The 15415-nt window shown below is 41.9% G+C and overlaps 1 protein-coding gene across 3 annotated transcripts in view; it reads left to right on the forward strand.

Moving 5' to 3' along the window:
* afap1l2 (actin filament associated protein 1 like 2) overlaps positions 1-15415 on the forward strand; it is a 228315-nt gene that overhangs the window by 130487 nt on the left and 82413 nt on the right. For all 3 annotated transcript variants that reach the window (XM_087998866.1, XM_087998864.1, XM_087998865.1), the window contains exon 4: positions 11105-11199. In XM_087998866.1, the coding sequence (XP_087854992.1) occupies positions 11105-11199 (95 nt within the window). The remainder of the gene's footprint in view (positions 1-11104; positions 11200-15415) is intronic.

Here is a 15415-nt window from a genome sequence, read left to right on the forward strand (position 1 = left end):
TGCCCATCACCAAATGCTTTGCTCTTGAAGGAAACAGTGCATTGCTTCCACTAAAAACTGAACAATTATGCCATTTGTGATCATTTTAAGTTATTCTGATTAGTTATTAAGATAACTACAATGGATGTGTTTGGCTCACCATGCAAAAATGAGAGACTGGTTAGTTATTTGGTATGAGCAGTTATCATTCCAGCAGAACCCATATTATAGAGGTCCAAATAATTGCAACATAATTGATTTTTTTTTATTCCTGTTCATTTTGGCAGCTCACTGTGACCACTAATTGCAACTGTAGTCTCCAACATTTGGTTTGGATGATCGGAACAAAGCCCCATATTGGATGCTTGTACTAACAACGTGGGACGTAATTTGATGTGAATTACAATGTTTAAATTAAAATCTATGCAGAATTTGAGCGAGTTTATCACAACACTATTGCATTTGCCAAAAAGAGAAATGGAATGGCCTGTTCTCTTTGACTACACTAATTTTCATTCACTAATCCTGTGTTATACCAGCTCTTCTTTCACTGTTGAGAGTGTAGTGCTGGAAAAGCACAGAAGGTCAGGCAACATCCAAGGAGCAGGAGAATCGACATTTCGGGCATAAGCCCTTCATCAGGAATTTCGGGCTTCTGCCTGAAACATTGATTCTCCTGCTCCTTGGATGCTGCCTGGCCTGCTGTGCTTTTCCAGTATTACACTCTCGACTCTGATCTCCAGCATCTGCAGTCCTCACTTTCTCCTTCTGTCACTGTTCCTCATTTTCATGTATTAGTTATGTGCATTTCTGTATCCTACAATCTTATATGTCAGGTATTGACCATCTCCAACAAGTGGTAGTATAAAACAACCTCCCCTTCCCAATAGCATTATTAGCACTCCATGTTATCAATGTCCAGGTGCTTTATTGAACTAATCCTATAAATACTGTGGCTACAAAAACAGTTTGCTCACCACCGAACTCCCCAAAGCCTGTTAACCATCTAGAAGGCACAAGTCAGGAAGGTGCTGTATAATGCTTCATTCTCTTGAATGAGTACAAATCCAAAATAATTAAAAATCATTTTAAAATCTATTCAAGGGATGTGAGCTTTGGCTGGGCCAGAACTGATTGGTAATCCTTATTTGCCCTTGTAATGGTGTTTGTGAATTGATTTCCTGAAAAGCTGCAGTCTGTTTGGTGTAGAAATACCCAAAATGCTGTTAAGAATGGAGGTCCATGACTTTGAGCCAGTAACACTGAAGAAGTGGTAAAATATTTACAAGTCAGAATGATGAGTGACTTGGGGGGGAACTTACAGGTAGTGTTCCCATGTATCAGCTGACCCAATCCTACGAGATGGTAGTGATTGTGGGTTTGGAAGGTGCTGTTTAAGGAGCCTTGGTGATTTTTTTCTTTGAATCTTGTAGCTGGCATGTTACTATCTGGTGGAGGGAGTAGATGTTTGTGGACATGGTACCAATCATGTGGACTGCTTTGTTCTGGAAGCTTCTTGTGTCTTGTGGGAGCTGCACCTTTCTAGACAAGTGGGCAGTATTCTATCACCCTCCTGACCTGGGTATTGTAGGTGGTGAACAGGCTTTGGAATCAGGAGGTGAGTTAAGGCAGCAGTATTCCAGGCCTCTGACCTGCCCATGTAATCACAGTTTATATACGATTATCCGAGTTCAGTTTCTGGTCAATGATAATGCAAGGATGTTGATATTATCTGTGATAGTAGTGGAATCAAATGTCAAGAGGTGACGGTTAGACCTTCTCTTGTTGGAGGTAGTCATTGCCTGGCATTTGACTGACACATTTATGACTTGCTACTTGTCAGTCCAAGGCTGGTTATTGTCTAAAGTCTTGTTGCTTTTGGACATAGGTTATTTGTCTCTAAGGAGTTGCAAATGGTGTTGAACATTTTGCTATCAGCAGTGACCATTTCCACTTCTGATCTTTAAGATGAAGGAAAGGCCATTAATAAAATAGCTGAAGATAGTTGGGTTTAGGACACTACCCTGTGGAACAAGGTCTCTTGTGGTGCAGTCATAGTACCTATCCCTACCTCTTTGATTTGATTAGATTACTTTGATTTGATTACTTACAGTGTGGAAACAGGCCCTTCGGCCCAACAAGTCCACACCGACCCTCCGAAGAGCAACCCACCCAGACACATTCCCCTACATTTACCCCTTCACCTAACACTACAGGCAATTTAGCATGATCAATTCACCTAACCTGCACATTTTTGGACTGTGGGAGGAAACTGGAGCACCCGGAGGAAACCCACGCAGACACGGGGAGAATGTGCAAACTCCACACAGGCAGTTGCCTGAAGCGGGAATTGAACCCAGATCTCTGGCTCTGTGAGGCAGCAGTGCTAACCACTGTGCCACCATGCCGCACTGTAACCAGGAGACCTGGGTTCAAACCCCACGTGCTCCAGAGGTGTGTAATAGTATCTTTGAACAGGTTGATTAAGGAAAATATCTACTCTGAAGAACTGTTACAGAGGTGTCCTGGAGCTGAGATGACTGACTTCTTATTAACACAGCCATCTTCCTTTGTGCTTGGTATGACTCCATCCAGTAGAGAGTTTCCCCCAAGATCTGCATTGATTCCTGTTTTGCTTGGGCTTCTTTATGCCACAGATGGTCAAATGCTGCCTTAACATCGAGGGTAGTCAATCTCGCTGCATGACCTGGGATCAGCTCTTTTCTCCATGTTTGGACCAAAGCTGTCGTGAGGTCAGGGTCACTGTGGTCCTGCTGGAACTCTAAACGAGTGTCAGTGAGCAGGTTCCTACCAAGCAATGCTGCTTGATAGCACTGACAGAGTGGACTGATGGGGTAGTAATTGGCGGGGTTAGGTTTGTCTTGCTTTTTGTGTACTGGGCATACCTGATCAATTTTCCAGGAGCAGCTTGGTTAGGTATGTAGCAAGTTCTGGAACACAAGTCTTCAGTAGTATTACTGAATATTGTCAGGGCTTGCAGCCTTTGCAGTATCCAATGTCTTCAACTGTTTCTTGATTTCACGTGGAGTGGATCAAATTGATTGAAGACTGGTACCTGTTATGCTGGGAACCTCTGGAGAAGGTCAAGATGGTTTATCCACTTGACAGTTCTGGCTGACGATTGTTACAAATGCTTCACCCTTATCTTTTGCATTGACATGCTGGGCTCATCCATTAATGTGGATAGGGATATTTGTGGAGTCTGCTCCTCCAGTGAGTTGTTTAATTCTCCACCAGTACTCATGACTGAATGGGACAGGAATGCAGAGCCTAGATCTGATCGAATGGTTGTGGGTTCTCTTTGCTCCTTCTATCACTTGCTGGTTATGCTATTTGGCATGCATATAGTCCTTTTTTGTAGCTTCACCAGGTTGCCACCTCATTCTGCACTTCTCCTGGTGCTGCTTCTGCTTTTCCTCTTGCATTCTGCATTGAACCAGTGTTGATCCCCTGGCTTGATGGTAATGGTTGAATGGGGGACATGCCAGGCCACAAGGTTACAGACTGTGTTGGAGTACAATTCTGCTGCTGTTGATAGCTCCTCATGGATGCCAGGTTTTGAGTTGCTAGATCTGTTTGAAGTCTATCCCATTTAGCATGGTGATGGTGCCACACAACACAATGGAGAGTATCATTGTGAAGACAGGACATTGTCCCTACAAAGACTATGCAGTGGTCACTCTTACTGATACCGTCATGGACAGATACATCTGCAGGAAGCAGATTGGTGAGGATAGGATCAAGAATACATTTCCCTTTTGTTGGTTCCCTAACAGCCTGCTGCCGACCCAGTCTAGCAGTTCTGTCTTTTAGGATCTGATCAGCTCGATTTGTAATGAAACTGTTGTGTCACATTTGGCACTGGACATTGAAAGCCCCAGCCAGAATACATTCTGCATCCTTATGCTTCCTCCAAGTGCGATTCATCAGCCGAGGGAGGATGTTATGTGGTAATCAGCATGAAGCTTCCTTGCCCATGTTTGACCTGATGCAATGAGACTGTATGAGGTCAATGTTGAGGACTCCTGAGACACTCTTTCCCAATTGTATACCAGTATGCTACTCCCTCTGCCTGGACTGCCATGGTGGTGGGACAGGGTATATCCAGAAATGGCAGTGGTGTTGTCTGGGAAATAGTTTCTAAGGTATGATTCTGGGAAGACAGTCATGCAAAGCTGGTGCTTGACTAGTCTGTGAGTAGCTCTCTCAATTTTGGCACTAGCTCCCAGGTGTTAGTAAGGAGGCTTTGCAGGTTTGATAGGGCTGAGATGGCCATTGTTGTTTTTAGTGCCTAGGTTAAAGCCAGGTGGCCCATGCGGTTTCATTGCTTTTCTGAGACTTTTTTTGGCAATTGTTAAGTGACCTACTAAGCTATGTCAGACATCAGTTAGGAAGCAGTCCCCTTGCTGTAGGTTTGGATTCAAATGTAGTCCAAATCAGGTAGGGATGGCAGATTACCTTCCCTAAAGGATTTTCATGAACCAAAGGATTATTTTTATGATAATCACTATATACAGGGCCACCATTAGAATTAATTCTTGATAGTTTTGTATTTTAATTAAAATTTCACCATCTGCTTTGTTGGGATTCGAAGCTGGCTCTCTGGAGTAGTCAAGATTGGTAGCCCTGTGATAGTACGTCAGTGCCACCACCTCCCCATTCAATACCATGTAGCCTATCTGTAAGATTCACTGCAGCAATTCATCATAGATCCTATGGCAGACCATTTTAAACTAGTGACCTCTACGCCTGAGTGACAGAACACAACCACTTGACACAGAACCTCTGAATTGGAAGCACATCACTGTTCCTTCATTGTCCCTGGGTCAAGATCCTGGAGCTGTCCAACAGCATTCTGGGTGTTCCTACATAACATGGATTGTAGCATTCAAGAAGGTGGCTCCTCATCTCTTTCTCAAAGGCGATTATCACTGGGCAGCAAATGCTGGTCTAGCCAGCTCCACCCACATTCTATGAATGAATAAATATAATACCAATAGTTCATTTAGGTTCTCTTCAGAAAGTGCAGATTCTTGCTTAGAGATAATTTCCAAGCAGTAGCCACTTACTGGTACTTTGCTGAAGAAACTCTTATTTAGTGATGAATGGCAACAAGCTGTTTCGACAAACCAATGTAGCATTGTCAGTTTTATTTCTAGTTTTACTCTTCATCAGATAACAATGAGGAGCAGAAACCATACTCTATGTCATACACAATGATTGAAAGGCAATAAATGCATGTGCTTAAATCAATTAATTCAACACAGACTAAGCATCAACCCTTGGATCTTCTGGTCTCCATTGCTCGGTGCTAATTGAACACTATTCTTATACAAAAACATCCAGAAAATGCTTCACATATCTGAAAAAGAGTTGAAGATCTAGGACTTGTGCAAACTCTATCTCTGAGTCTCTTCCTTGCATTCATCAAAGTCACATTGAGCAATCTAAACTCCTTTCTCTAAGGAAAATAATGCAGGTGCTGAAAATCTGCAATAAGTAGAGAAAATGTTGAATGGCAAAAGCAATGAGAGGAAGAAAAGCCTTCTGAGGTAACGAGTGGTTGGGATCTGGAAAGTGCTGCCTGTGAGCAAGGAGGCAGATTCAGTTGTGGTTTTAAGAGTATTGGACAATTACCTGAAGAGAGAAGATTTGCAAGGCTAGGAGGGAAAAGCAGAGTCATGGGACCAGTTGAATCTGTCTTGTATAGAGCCAGCCACTGACATGACCGACCAAATGATTTATTATTGGCTGTAACAGTCTGGTGATACTATAATACACTGCAGGACAGGTAGAAATTGCTGAAAGGCAAATAGTGTTGACAGGCTACATTTTCCAACGCACCTTGAAGTTTGGCATGGGGCCAATAGTGAGAGGTAACCTTGGTTGTGGCAGGAGTTACGAGAACTGGAAATTCCAGAGCCTCCACCAACCCATCACAGGCAATGAGGCTGCATCATCAGGGAGAGGATGTCTGAAGGATGAGGCACTCTTGATGTAAGATAGGTTTAGTTAGGAGATGCTGAGGCCAGGCAGGTAGCCCTCAGTAATTGGGGAGGGGTTGCAGTCATGCTGTGCTGGCTGTGTCATTGTGTCAGGATCCCTGCATGGTTCATGAAATACCCAACAAGGAGGGTGCTGCTATAGGACGGGGAAAATGCAGCCTAACTCCTTGGTTAGTGTCCTTTCTTCAGAATTTCTTTCCATTTAATTACTGGTTTCAAAACAAAACCCGGGTTTTTTGGCATCTGCTGATTGCAAAAAATAGTTGTAATTTCTCTACATGTCATAGCAAGCGGTCTGACATCGCCAACTGGTGGCAAAGGTTAACAGTCTTTAAAATGTAAATGACTGCCTTCAGTGAAACAAAAACAAATTCTTGCGCAGTTCATTAGTCAAATGGGTGACATTATGGGTTAATACTCTGTCCTGCTGCCTTCGAGACTTGGCCTCAAGGCTGATCTGAGTAGACTGAATGAAGCTCTGTATTTTCTGCTGGTCACAAAAGTCCTACGTGTAATGAGTTTGGGTTTTGTCAAGTTAGTTCCTAGTGGGTGTTGGCACACAACACAGAACTGGCACTCAATTAGCAATTGCTTTCAGAAAGAGCACAAGGGTGACTGGTGTGAGAAGTGGAAATGGCATGCCAACGCAGCAGATAACGGGTACTCCTTTGAGCTGAGAACAAAGTTAAATTGTTGGGATTGAGTAAAGGGAGGTTCACAGCTGATTATGCTGTCTCTGACCTGGGAGTAGGATGTAAATGCTCACACCAGCAGAGTACTTTGTTTTTCAGCATCAGCAGCATCCTTCGCTTTGATTCGCACTATATCAGCTCAAAGCAATCAATACTGGGTTTGAAATAGTGTGCAGTTTATTTATACACAAAATTCTTTGATTAAACATGACATCATTTGTCCGCTTTGAGTCAGTGATGGCAAATCTTGCCTCTCAATCAGAGCATAACCAGGCTGACACTCCTATTCGGTATTGAAGGAGTGTTGTGTTGTTGGAGCTCAATACCTTTGGTTTGGACATAGTTATTCTGATATAGTTAAAACAACGATTATTTGGCTAATGACTCCCTGCACTATGTCAGATCATGCCGCATGTGTTGATGCTACTGTGGTTCCCACACTGGAAATGAGTCCACTTAAGAAGGAATTAATTGGCTGCGAGGAATTTTCAGGTGTTCTGAGGTGATATAGAAATGTTAGTTCTTAATCTCATCTCAATATGTAATTGAAATAGTTAAATTCAGTGACTTCCATAGGGAATCTAATCCATTTTGATTCATGCAGCTCAGGGCGATATTTTGAGAAAATTCCTTTCAGTTCCTAAAAATGCACTTCAACTTTGTGAGCTTTAGCAAGGGTCGCCAGACTTGAAACATTAACTCTGATATCTCTTCACAGATGTTGCCAGACCTACTGAGCTTTTCCAGCAATTTTTGTCTTTGTTTCAACTTTGTGACATTTGGCAGCAGCAAAACAGTTAGTGTACACTATTGAAGGAGTTTATTGAAACAGTGATCACACTCAAGGAATTCAAGGTAATTTGAGGAAAGTCGGTAACCCCATTTTGTAACATATATGAGTCAATGTTGGAAGTAAATGATTCCTAAATTATTCATTATCATTGGAACTAAAGCAGTTAAGTCTACGTAAAGAAACATTTATATTCTGGATGCAAGCTTTTCTGCTTGTTCTCTCTGTTGATACTGTCTGAATTGTCTGTTTTTGTTTTGGATTTCCAGTGTCCATAACTTTTTGCTCCTTTACTGGAACTGAAGCAGTAAATTGAGCACCTAGTAAATTAATAATTAATGTCAAAATGTGTGAAAACACTAATTATGATGTTAGAGGTTTCAGATAGGTGCCTTCCTACACTATAACCAAACAAAGTACCTGTTTATATTCTTATCTGAGGAGACCTTTTGTAGATTAGATGAGAGGTGGGCGGCACGGTGGCACAGTGGTTAGCACTGTTGCCTCACAGCGCCAGAGACCCGGGTTCAATTCCTGCCTCAGGCGACTGACTGTGTGGAGTTTGCACGTTCTCCCCGTGTCTGCGTGGGTTTCCTCCGGGTGCTCCGGTTTCCTCCCACAGTCCAAAGATGTGCAGGTCAGGTGAATTGGCCATGCTAAATTGCCCGTAGCGTTAGGTAAGGGGTAAATGTAGGGGTATGGATGGGTTACGCTTCGGCGGGTCGGTGTGGACTTGTTGGGCCGAAGGGCCTGTTTCCATACTGTAATGTAATCTAATCTACAAAAGGTCTCCTCAGATAAGAATATAAACAGGCACTTTGTTTGGTTATAGTGTAGAAGCCATTCAGGCCAATCTGTTCGACGCTGGCTCCCTATAAGAGCAAAACATCCGAAACCCACACCCTTTACACATCAACCAGCTAATTGTCTTCCCTTCAGATGCTTATTATCCAATTTAATTCTAAAAGCCACAACTAAATCTGCCTCTACTGTCCTTCAAGCAGTATGAATCGTAACCATCTCCTCCATAGTCAAACATTTCTTATGTCGGCTTTGTCTCTGTTGCCAATGCACATTATTCTAATTATATAAATATTTTACTGATATAATACACACCTCCTAGCAGTTATTTTTATTCACTAATAGGACTTGGCATTGCAGGCTGGGCCAGCATTTATTGCCTGTCCCTAGTTGTCCTTGAGAAGGTAATGTTGAGCTGCCTTCTTGAACCACTGCAGTCCATGTGCTGCAGGTGGACCCACAATGCCCCGAGGGAGGGAATTCCAGGGTTTTGACCCAACGACTGCCAAGAATATATTCCCAAGTCAGGATGGTGAGCAGATTGGAGAGGAACTTATAGATAGTGATTTTCCCATGTATTTGCTGATCTTGCCCTTCTAGGTGGAAGTGGTTGTAGGTTTGGAAGGTGCTGAATGAGAATCTTTGATGAATTACTGGTAGAGTGGCTGACTGTTTGTGGACGTGGTGTCAAATCAGCTCAGATGAGAGATGGTTGCATTTAGAAGGTTGAGGAATTTGATGATCACTTTTTTCATCACTTAGGTTTAGCAATTAGTTGAAGTTGTTGAAGGAACAGCATGTGCCGCCACAGAGTGGTGGACTATGGAATGACGTCTGAGGTCACTCAGACTGCTGAGCTCCATTATGTCTGTGTTTTGTGGATCAAATGATAATCAAGTCCAGCAGTCTTTGGCCAGGCCACAGTTGTGCAGCCCTCATCCTGCAGAATCATCTAGGATCTGATTTAGGGTTATTCATGTGGTGAGTTCTTGGCATTGGGATTTTGTGTATTTTGCTGCTTAAAACTTTGACAAGGCTATAAATCATTGTTAGAATGGAGCAAAAGCACCCGTGGGTTAGCAATTTGCCAATATGCAGAGGTGCTAATACCAAAGAAATAATGCTGTACTGAAAGGCTGCCCTCTTTGTCAGAGTAGGCCATAAAGTCAACAAAGTAATTTGTACACAGACAGAAGTGCACAGGAGGTGGTGTCACCCACATCAGTCTTGTTTCCACTGCAGACCAGGCTTAAAAATGTGGATGAAACATAAAAATATCAGTACATCAGCCAAGGTAAGCCTATCCACTCTGATCCATACTGTCCTCAGATGCTAAAGTTTTAAATTTTGCTTGTATTTTCAAATAGGTGGTGTACAAGTACCCCCACGTGGAATGTTCAGGCCCCTTGATAACAATAGATTGTATTTATATAGCACCATTAACGTTATGGAATGTTTCAAGTTGCAAGATGACACCTCTCCTACAGCAAAGTCAAGCATCATCAATTTCCCATCCCATTCTTGGAATGTGAAGCCATGACAGGACTGTATGGCGACCATAACCACCTCTTAGCTGTTGAACTGCACAATATTCCAACACTTACCTCAGGATATGGAATACCCTGGGCCTCAGTTTTGGAGCAGTGAATACATTTTTACACATGCTTACTTGCCAAGGGCCGATCCCAGGACATAATGATCATGGCATGTTTCATGCAGAGCTGCATTATAGTTGTTTCCATTTGTCACTCAGCAGCTGGTAGTCTGCTGGGTGGAAAAGCTGGTGGTAGGAATCCACTGAGATGCCAGGTGGGTTAACTATGCTCTTGGGTAGGTTACAGATCTGTGGGCTGGAAGCCAGGTTGGTCAGAGGAATTAGTGAGTGTTGCCGGGGTAACAGAAAGAAGCCATGATTAATGGAAGGGAGACTAGTGGTTCCCTGTCAGGCCATTAGCTGATAGTAAGGTCGAAGGTGAGGGAACTCACTCTTGCTTCTCCTGACCCAGAATGATTCCTATCGAAGAGTTCCCAACACCCATCTTCCTCTCTCTGCTAGGTTTCTTGAGCTCAATGGGATCCAGCAAGCAACAAGAGAAGCTTAAATTGGGCTGCCACAACAGACTGCTGACCTTCCATACCTGCTGCTGTACAAACAGCAACAGGTTGTTATGCTGCAAGTGCAGTTCCCATTTCTGGGGTGGGTTTAGTCCTGGCTTCAATTTTCTATTCAGCCATTATGGGGGAATTAACATCGAGATTAGGAAATGGGAATTACAAACAGGAAGCCGCAAGACTTTTAAAGTATATTAAAGGCATTAAAGGTCTTTCTTTATTATCCTGCCATTATATTTCTGTATTCTAGTCACTTGTTTGGCACTATTCCAGACCACAGCATGATTACTTTGCACACTGTGTTCAACTCAATCACATTCAGCCTTTCTAGACTTAGCTCAGTGAATGCAGTAGTTTGTGAGCCACCTCAATCTTTGAAGCAATGTTTTAATCCTTTCAGTTTGCTGACTTGTTTCATTCCATTTCTGGAATTGCTCACTTAAAAAAAACCTCGAGTCCATCTTTGCATTTCCTAATTGCTCTCTTTTATCCTGTCGAAGTTCACTTCAATGTACCACGTACTAAGAAATTGTTGACTACCTGATTGCTTTTAAAAGAGCGGCCACTCAGAACTAACAAGGATTCATGCTGCAGTTTGCCACCTCTGCCATCTATTTCAAACCACAAGGATTCTCTAGAGTCATTTCTCGAGAAATCCCAAGAATTCATGCAATGAGTTTTCCAAACTTTGCTTGTTTTCTCAGGCCCAGATCACGGCGATATTCCCAATGGAATAGATTTCAGAAAGATCACCCCTGCACCTCAGAAGAGCTTGCCTGAACTCCCACCTACAAAAATGGTAAGTCTAAAGTTGATGCTCTTGCAATTTTCCCTGTCCTTCTGAAACTAGCCGAGGTGACAAGCTGCTAATTAACTGTCTGGTATTGCCAAATCTGTTACCTATACCTAGTCAAAATGCAACTTTTTCAGAGCGTTCTGAAGCAAAGGATGGATGTTCTGCAGCACTTCCTCAGGAACTTCCTTGCAACATGGTCAACTACCGTGTAACCAAAGTAACAGAATGATATGCCTAAGAATAAACGTTTCAACATTTATCTGATATTGCAGCTAATACGTGCTTACCTCATGTTACAATGGCTCATTTTGTTTTGTTTTCCGAAGCTGCAAACTCATTTTCCACAGCAACTTGCTCTTACAGCTGCTCCAGCCATAGCCCTTCTCCAGCTGTTGGTGAGCTGCCAATCATGGAAGAATAAAGGATTTGAATATGATATCAAGGGCTACATCAGGAAACAATTATTTCAATAATATGTTGGTAAACATTTTAAAACAAGCTAAAGACAGACAATGACGGAGATTGATTTGACAGATATCGTGATGGTGGTGCTTTAGCTTTGCAGGAGAGCTGAGACAGAAATAAACTCTCAGCTACGTCTTTTCTGTGACAGCAAGAACACCATTGCAACTTCTTTTTCCTTTCATTTGTTTCTGGGACATGGGCGCTATTGCCAGGCCAGCTTTTTTTCGGCCATTCCTAATTGCTCTGGAAAAGATGGTGATGAGTTGCCTTCCTGAACTATTGCAGTTCATGACAGGGTAGGTGCACCCACAGTTCTGTTAGGAAGAGAGTTCCAGGATTTTGAGCCAACAACAGTGAAGAAAAGGTGATAGTATTCCAGGTTAGGATGGTGAGTGATTTGAAGGGGAACTTGCAGATGGTGGTGTTCCCATTGTATTTGCTGCCCTTGTCCTTCTGGGTGACAGAGGCTGTGGGTTTGGAGGGTGCTGGCAGCAGTAAGTTGCAGCAATGCCTCTTGTAGATCCAACACACTGCTGGCACTCTGCATTGGTGGTAAAGGGAATGAATGTTGATAGCAGTAGATGAGGTACCACTTAAAGTGACTCTTTTATCCCAGAAGGTGTGGAGTTTCTTGAATATGTAAGAGCTGTACCCATCCAGGGAAGTGGAGAATATTCCATACTTCTGACTTGTACCTTACCTGCCACAGAACCCCTCGCCCCTGACTTGCTTTGATAGCCAAAGTATCTATGTAGCTGGTCACATTCAGTTGCTGCTCAATGAGAACTCCCAGGATGTTAATTGTGGGAGATCTGTTGATGTTGAATGTCAAGGAGAGGTGAATACATTCCCTGTTGTTGGAAATGACCATGCTTTGTACTTGTGTGACGGAAATGATACTTGTGAACATAGATAATTTATTTAGTCTTTTATGGAGTGGATGGAACAACTTAAATGTTGCTTCATGCCAAAATTGACACGTTTGCTTCGACAGCATTTTGATAACCAGAACAGGAATGCCTCCTTGAGGTGCAGTTCTCACTTACTGACAGATTTTTTTCTTCAAGTTAAATTCTTAATTTACTCAAAGGAAATAAGTTAAATTGTTCTGGTAAGTAGTAATCCCTTACATATTGCACCAATTAGGAATAGGTGCAGCAATTCACTTTGGTTCACCTCAGATGAGATTCAAGATAATATCATGCACATACTTTGATTTACAAGTTCTGTGAAAATAAACAAACCAAAGTACTGAATTGTGTGCACTGAATATCCATCACATTGCAAACTTGAGACAGTGTACAACAGTCTTATTTTCAGGATTGGTTTGGATAATCGTAATGACCAGAATGAACATCCACTTGTTTAGAGTAATCCATTTACACTCAAATTCTTTACGGTCTTGGTTTGGAAGAGTTTTGAAGTAGAATAGAATTATAAACTGAATCAATGTCTGTATTTAATGCTGTGCCTGGATTGATGACTGTATTTTCACTACTGGAATATATTTCCTACTTGTTCAGCTCAGTAACTCTTTCCAATCCAATGACTGGTTAGCATCAACGGTTCAAAGGCTGACAGTAACTGAATGAATCAAAAAAAAAGAATGTCAACTGACTTTCAACAAAATGTTTGTCATGATAATGCTCCCTTGTTATCTCATTGGTCAAAGCTGAGCATACAACTGTGTGATCGTCCTTTCATGAAATCAGTGCTTGAAAGTTGCTCAGAGCTTAAATGTGCAGTGCTTTTGTTTAACTCCCCTCAACTAAACTTCATCACAAAAAAATCTGTCTTTGAACTGTATCCTAAAGGAAATGAAACCCACCAAAGTACAAGAACTCCATTCATATTGATAAAGCGTTAATTAATTGGGTGGGAAAAGAAATCTGCAGCAAAGGATTAGACAACCGAGTTCACACCAGGAAGACATCAGGTGACATGCACTGGTGAATAGTTCCTCACTCTGCAGCTACACTGGGGAACTGGTAGAATCGCAAAGGAAAATCTGCCAAGTAAGGGGATCAATGAGAGTGAATCATTCTCAACCTATTTGTATAAATTTAGTGAGATCAGGTCCAGCCATCTTAATTATTTAAGGTGTGGTCAACTGGTAATTCACCAACTAGAATGTGCATACTTTACCTTTCATTCTCCTGATAAAATCACTAACCAAAATTTCCATCAGTTCATTGGACTCTGCAGCTATTTGTGTTTTATATTTAGTTGTTATTATGTTCTGAGAAGAGACCGCCAATGGACACTGCTGCCTATGCAATACTTCTCCCTCGCTCTTCTTGAAGGTATTTCTGCTCTTCCCTGTCTTCCTTGCTACATTCTGCTGTCCTCTAGCCCTAACGCAGAGCACCAGGCTATTCAAGAGGGAATTAAACTGCTTGAACAGCATCCAGCATGTTATTGTTAGTAGAACAATAACATGCTGGGTTGTGCAAATTTGGGAAAAAAAGCAAAAACAGTCCTAGCAATTAACTACACCGTAAGACGGCAAAGAAGCAACTAATCTGTATGGAGTGGATTAACCCATTAATAATGCAGGGTCTTATCTGCTGATTAGAGCCATGATTTTCTGGGTGCACCTAGTGCAGGGACGAACCAATTCAGGGGCAGCTCCTAACTACAGCCTGGGACTTTTATCCAAATATTATAATGAGACATCTCAATGCTCCTGGCACATGAATTCTACAGTAAACCAATAGGTGGTACATCGCTCAAATACGATAGACCAGATTTTGCTGAAAATAGAATGGTGTCTGAACAATGTTTGCCATCGTTAATATGAAAAATTGGCCAGCAGCTTATAATAAAGAGGAGCTGCTCCATGATCGTCAAATCTCCAAGAGTGGCTGTTCAATTTGTGCCACTCCATCATTAAGCAGCATCTCACATTTCACTTGCCTGTGATTCTCATTGCAGTTGTGCATTTGCTATTAATGAACTATTAATATGGACCATCATGATGAAAATGATTCATAGTATAAGTACTATTTTAAGAATATGATTAATGACTTCCAGTCAACTCTCTAACCCAGAACATAAACAATTGAATGTATGGAGTCTCAATCTTTTAAGTAAGTGAATTTAGGAGATTTTAAAAATGTTGTCTTCTTTTCCATTTCTTTTCCTTTCTATCTTTCTTCCATCTCAGAATATTACTTTACTCCTATTACTTTCTGTACTTGATTTCATACTGTACTCAGTTCACTTTCTGTACTTGATTTCATACATTTTATTGGAAATTCTATCATAGGGCTTCCCCCAGCTATTTTCAATTCTTTCATCTAATTTCATCTAATCCAACAGTACATACACTGTTTGACCCACTGATCACCAAATTCCTGATTGCCCTTCCTGTGCCATCAGCTTTGTCAATGCTAAATGTTAGTATGCGTGCTCCAGCAAATCCAGATGGACCTTTGATACCCATTTTGGTCCAGGTGAAGTAGGAACTGAACATGTGACGCTTGCCTTATGTGAAATGTTGCTCTGGCTAGGATGCACATTATCAGTGACTCCAGGTCCTATGTTGCCCTCATTGCTGGGCATTGAGGCATGCAGAATGAGAAAGCAATTAACTGAAAAGGTAATGTTCCTCAGAGTTAAGGACAAACCAGTGTTTGTACAGACTTCACTGCATTGACAGCACCAACACAATGATCTGCAGTGGACAGTATAATCACAAAGGTATACAATCAACATTTTTTTAACAAACAGGAAATCTCACCTGTCCTGATTA

The sequence above is a fragment of the Chiloscyllium plagiosum genome, unplaced genomic scaffold (genome assembly GCF_037043375.1).
Source record: "Chiloscyllium plagiosum isolate Xiang-an unplaced genomic scaffold, Cpla_swu_hap1 HiC_scaffold_22, whole genome shotgun sequence".
NCBI classification, from domain to species: Eukaryota; Metazoa; Chordata; class Chondrichthyes; order Orectolobiformes; family Hemiscylliidae; genus Chiloscyllium; species Chiloscyllium plagiosum.